Raw genomic sequence first — 6,100 nt, 5'->3', positions numbered from 1 at the left:
CATAAAACTGGATCTGACTGCCTTCCAGCTGGGGACCGAGCAGAAAGCTGCTCCGCGCTGCTGCTGCTGCGGCTGAGGCTGAGGCTGAGGCTGAGACTGCTGCGACTCTCCTCGTGCTGTCGCTGCCTTCCAGTGGGGCCTGCTGCAGCAGACGGCCACAACAACGTCAGCAGTGCTGTCCTGCGAGTCCTGTCGTCCAGTCGTCCTGGCGTCCTGGCTGCTACCGCTCCACGTCCTCGTCGTAGTGCTGTAGTGTACAGTGTGTGCTGCTTCCGCGCTCGACACTCTACACTGGCAAAACTCAGGGAATTTTTCCAAACACACACACACTCACACACACACTAGCGCGCACAAAATACACACACTCACGCACACCAATACACAGACGTTTTGCGTTGCCAAAAAAGCAGAAAAAGCAAATATCTCTTCACATGGCCTGGCCAATAGTTGTTAGCAAATTTCGAGGAAATGCTGCGACAAACCTCAACCTCAACGACAACGGCAGCAACTTCAACTCAACTGCAACAGCAACTGCAACACAACGTTGCCTGTTTAGTGTGGTGTTGTGTTAATTGTTATTTATGTATAATAGTATATATAAATTTGTGTGATATTGCAACAACAATGAGAAAAAGTTGTGCAAATGCAAAAGCATAGCAGCAAATAGCTAGAGCGAGCGATAGAGAGGAGCGCGACGAAGGAGACGGAAAGCGAAAGAGATAAGGCAAGACGACGAGGAGAACTTTAAAACGGCGCTGTCGGAGTCAAAAAGTTTCAGCAAAAAAGTTCAAGCAAAAATTAAAAAAAAAAAATAAAACACAAACAACGACAACAAACGGTTTTGCAATAGCAGCAACAAACAAACAAAAAAACATAAATACAACAAAATAATAAGAAACAACAACAACATTTAAAGGGGTCCAATGTTGCAGCAAACAACATGCAGCAAACAACAATGGCAGCAACGACAGCAATTAGAGCAACAACAACAACAACAACAGCGACAGCGACAGCAGAATTATCTGCAGCAACAACAACAACAGCGGCAACAGCAACAGCAAGTGCAACAACAAACAGCTAAAGCTCGTAGCTATAGCAACAACAGCAGCAAGAGCAGCTGCAATAGCAGCATAAGCATTAGCAACATTCGCTTTAGCAACATGTTTCCAGCCGGAAGACATGCAGCCAACAACAACAACAACAATACAACAGCAACCGCAACAGCAACAACAACGATAGATTTCAATAGTCGCAGGCGACGCGGACGACTACGAAACGTGCCCAAATGTTGCCAATTAGTGCCAGCAGCAGATGCAAATGTTGCTTATACACCACAACAACAACAACAACAACAAGCAAAACAGAAACAGAAACAAGCAACAAACAAACACCATGCAACAAAGCTTTTGTTATCAATAATGTGCGCGTACATTGTCGATTGTGTAAATATTTTAAAACGCTTAGTATTATTAACATTAAATACAACAACAACAACTCCAATAACAACCACAACAACAACAACAACAACAGCAGTAACTACAGCTGCAAGCAAAAAGCAAGAACAAACAACTGCAAGCAAACATCAAGCCGCGAAGGCAATTGGTGGGCGTGGCCAGGCATTTAATTGCACACTCGTGTTGCTGCTGCTCTGCTGCCTTCTGCTTCCCCTGCTGGGCAGTGTCCAGGGCCATAAGCCCAAAACCGCCACACAGCACAAGCAACAACACCAACAACATCAGCCGGCTCACAATAACGATGTGACGGTTAATAATATGGGAGGTGTGGCCGGTGTACCGCCTACTTATCAAGTGAAATCATCGCAAACATCGAACGAGGATGAGGGCGAATTGCTCTACGACGAACAAATGTTTGGCGAGGAGGAGGAAGAAGGCGCCCAACTCAACGCCGCGAACAGCGGCGGCGGCAGCGGCGGCGACGGCAGCAGCGATGAGGATAATGTGGCCAATCAGCATGGTATCAATGGTAAGTGCAAATTTTTCTCAGCTTCAAATTGTGTTGAGAACAAGGCGCAACACACACCCACTAAGAAACGCACAGCCCTGGGCTTCTGCGTGATTTCGTCCTTTTGGGCTGAGCTATGACTAATGGCATTTGTATTTAAATAAGGCAACGAGGTTAGGCACGAGATGTAGAATATCTGTAGGATGTTGTATAAGTGATTTATGTGACAGGCAAATGTACAAGAGAGCTGAAGGCATCTACTCTTCTTCTCAACTCAACGCAAATTCAATTTGACTTCCATACGCCACTCACACGTGTTCCACGTGGCGTATGCGTAATAACTCAGCCAATGAAATGGCAAGGCAAACATTCCAAATTTATTCATTTTAGTTTTTTTCAAATAAGTTATGAATAAAAATAATGGAATTGTTTAATGAGGCGTATGTGTGATAATTGCCAAGATGTGAAAAATTGTATTGCATACTTTTAGGAGCAACATTAATAGTGATTTATTTTACACCGAGCCTAAAAGTATGCAATGCATAGGATATTTGCTATAATTGTAAAATGGAATTGAGGTGTCGGAATATTTTATTGTATGATTTTATTCAACCTCCATTAGAGTAATTAAAGCCATCTTAATTTGTTACGGGAACTAGATGAAATTATTGCAAGTAATTCATAAAGATTTATTAGTAATTGTGAAAAGTTGTTACATATGTATATCTCACTCTCTCGATTTGATGTAATGTTATAAATGCTATAAAGTATTCCCATGGACAACGCAGTCACCTTGAATTAGTACTCATTTTGAGCATGGCGTATACGTAATGCCATAAATATGCTCATAAATTACGTATACGTAATACCTGCAAGCACAATTAATTGATGGCAGTTAAACAGCTGCCAGCATACACATATGTGCCGACACACTATACTATATATTCAATGTCTTGTGAACTGCATTCTGCACTTTCTTCATTCGGCAAAGTCAAGTTGGGAAACCTTTTTCACCTTTGAGCTCGTGGTATGTTATGCACACACTCACACCCATTCATATATTTTGGCCAACAACAATTAAAACCCCAAACGTGGTGCCACACTGTGTGTGTGTGTGTGTGTGTGTTTGCCTAGGCGTGCGGACCCCGGAGCCATTTCTCATTTTAATGACTCAACTGAGCTGTCTCCCTAGCAGTCCTCCCTCACTCCCTGTGTCCCTCTCTCCCGCTCTGCTGCTGTCTGTGTCCCCTTTCTATCTGTCTGCTGCACACACACGCGCCAAAGTGGCTGACAACAAAAAAAGCAAAGAAAACAAGCAGCAGTTAAATGGCATCGCCAAGAGTTTACACGACTTTTTAAGCACTCTGTTTTCATTTTCACAAGTGTTATCATTGCATAAAATATAATATAAAAACAGAAAAGAGAAAAGAAAAGACAGCAACAATATGTTAGTCTAATATTAAACTCCTTTTTTGCAATGCGAGATAATATTTTTATGGTAAACTGGATTATATTTGTGGGAGATATTGTAAAGCGCTGAAATTTACATAGTTAGGCTAGGCTAAAGCACCAAAATTTCACTTCAATATTGATTGGGATGGGTCATAAATAGAATTTTTAGTATTTTATTATTTCAAAAGTCGATTTGACTTGCGAAAAGCTAGAAAACAAAATTTTATTGTATTTTTCGTGACCTAAATATAGCTAACTTATTAATATTATTAAGCAATTCTTATGAATATAAATACTTTTCTAACAAGTTAAAACATTTTTAAAATTTACTTGTTTAAATATCCGATTTATTTAGCGAGATGCTAGAAGGGGAAAGTTCACTTCTATAAAATATATTTTATTTTTCGATGCCTAAAATCAGCATTGTAGCAAAAGTAAAACTAATGATTATGATTAATTAATATATTTCACTATTATGAATATTAATGCATTTCTAACAAGTTCAAACTAAGGACATAATCTTGAATGCAATTTGCTTGAAATCAAAATCAGTAAATTGTACAATATTTTACTGAAAATGATAATTAGCTCTAAAGTATCAAATTAAATTTGTTTTGGTATATTTAATAAACTTGAATATACGATAATTAGTATAGCTATTAATATGTCATGTAATATAAATTATTCTAACTGAATTGCCAAGCATATTGCACACTCAATTAAAGTATCTGTATCAATTTAATTATTACGTGAGACCCTAGGCTGAATGAAATTGCCAATATTACTTTTCCAGTCGATTGGTAATGCAGGCGAAATGTTACTATACTCAATTTGCATGCTAGTCATGGCGTAATTGCATTTTCATAGTTTAATTAATCTATAAAATAAAACTAATGGCATGCAAATGTTTATCCTCTCCGCCTTGCTGACCAAGTAAATATAGTATGTGTGTGTGCCCAAAGTTGCCTTTTGTGCATATGCTCCATTCTGACCTCATGCAGGGACAGGGCACAACAGCAACAACAACAATGATGACGACGAGGCAGCAGCTAAAAAGAAAAATTCTGTTGTGTGCTTTAGGGCGCAAATTGCAGTTGAGCTGCAACCGCAAAGCAACAGCAACAATAACAACAGCCATGACTAGTTGTAGTCTGTAAATCAAGCTTTAAAATTAACGCAGATTGCCGGAACAAGCGACGCTATGAGCAATTAACATGAAACCAGAGCAGAGCCCAGAACTCAGTCAGAACCAGAACAGCTGCAGCTGCAGCAGCAGCAGCAGAAATGTTCAAAAAGGACTAAACAAAACGCGAACATAACTCGCTAAAAGAGAGGGAAAAGCGGGGGAGAAGAGCACATGTCGCTGCATATATATCTGTATATATGTCGCACATATAGTTTTGAGTGTGTGTGTGTGTGCGAGTAGTACTACAATACCATATATACGTATATATATACATATAGTAGAAATAAATGTGCATTGGTCTGCTCGAAACGACCTTTGTTGGAAATGTAGTGTGTGTGTTTGTGCTTTCGCCTTGCTTTTGGCTTTTCTATTTTACCATCGACCCAAATTGCGCGCGAGCTGCTATAAAAACAACCAACACACACACACACACATACACATACACAGCCGCACGTTCTGAAATGTTTTTATATGGCAGTATAGTATAGCAAGCACACTTATGTGCGTACGCTTGAGTGTATGCCTGTTTGTGTCTCTCTCTCTCTCTCTCACAATCTCTCTGTCTCTGTGTGAATGTTTGTGTGTGGCGCACGCTAACGTGACTGTTAACGACGTTTGTCGTGGGTGGCGAAAAACGAAGAAGAAGCAGCAGCAACGGCAGCAACTCAAACCCAAAACCCAAAAAGACCTCGACCCAAACGGCAGGCGGTCAAAAGCAACAACAAACTAAGTACAAGTATTTAAAAGGCATGTAAAAAGTGGAAGAAGCAGCACAGCAAGCACACACACACACACACACACCGACTCGTACACAAAATAATAATGATTGAGCTGGTAATGTGGAAAAGCGAGAGGAAAAGCCAACAGTCGGAGCACAAAATTTAAATCGATAAATCAAAATGCCAACAACAATGGCAAAAGGCTAGCAAGGACGTGTGACTTGCATGCTAAAAGCCATGCCACGCCACGGTAAAAACAACTCTCTGTATGTGTTTGTGTGTGTGTATGTACCTCTGCCTGTGTGTGTGTGTGTATGTCTGAGCTTGTGGCATAAAGTTTTGTGGGTGGCAGGAAGTCGCTTTTGCGGCTCGGAGCACAAATGACAACATTTGGCCGACTTTTAATTATTGACATTCCCCAGTTTTTTTCTTTTTTTTTTCATTCTGTTTTTTCTTTCATTCTTTTGTGTGTGGCCACTAATTGCCAGTGTGACCGTGTCAGGGTGCCGTGCCCGACTGCCTGACTGCCCCGGAGTGTACGTATATTAATCTGCCATTAAATTGCAATTTGACTCTTGTGATTCAGCGGCCGTTAAAGCAAAGCCTTTCAACTCATCGGGTGATTCCGTGTGGCTCAAAAAAGACGACTACAGAGTTCTTTGTAATCAGTCAATGCAAAAACCCCTTGGTAATAAAACAAAACAGCTAATATGATACGTTTGGGGTTGATTCATGGAATCAGTCATTCTATCTCCCGATGGTGGAAGAGAGTTCAATGCAC

The 6,100-nt window shown here is 40.6% G+C and overlaps 1 protein-coding gene across 1 annotated transcript in view; it reads left to right on the top strand.

The window, feature by feature from the left end:
- Window positions 1–521: 521 nt before the first annotated feature.
- The window catches only part of LOC117566107 (sodium/potassium/calcium exchanger Nckx30C), a 48,009-nt gene continuing 42,430 nt past the window's right edge, over window positions 522–6,100 (top strand). Inside the window, 3 exon segments of the mRNA XM_034245577.2 lie at window positions 522–972; window positions 975–1,071; window positions 1,073–1,983. Of these exon segments, the coding sequence (XP_034101468.2) occupies window positions 924–972; window positions 975–1,071; window positions 1,073–1,983 (1,057 nt within the window). The 5' untranslated portion in view covers window positions 522–923.

Source organism: Drosophila albomicans, chromosome 2L (assembly GCF_009650485.2).
Source record: "Drosophila albomicans strain 15112-1751.03 chromosome 2L, ASM965048v2, whole genome shotgun sequence".
In the NCBI taxonomy this organism is placed as follows: domain Eukaryota; kingdom Metazoa; phylum Arthropoda; class Insecta; order Diptera; family Drosophilidae; genus Drosophila; species Drosophila albomicans.
Note: the sequence above shows the minus strand (reverse complement) of the source record. Positions and strands in the feature narration are given on the sequence as shown.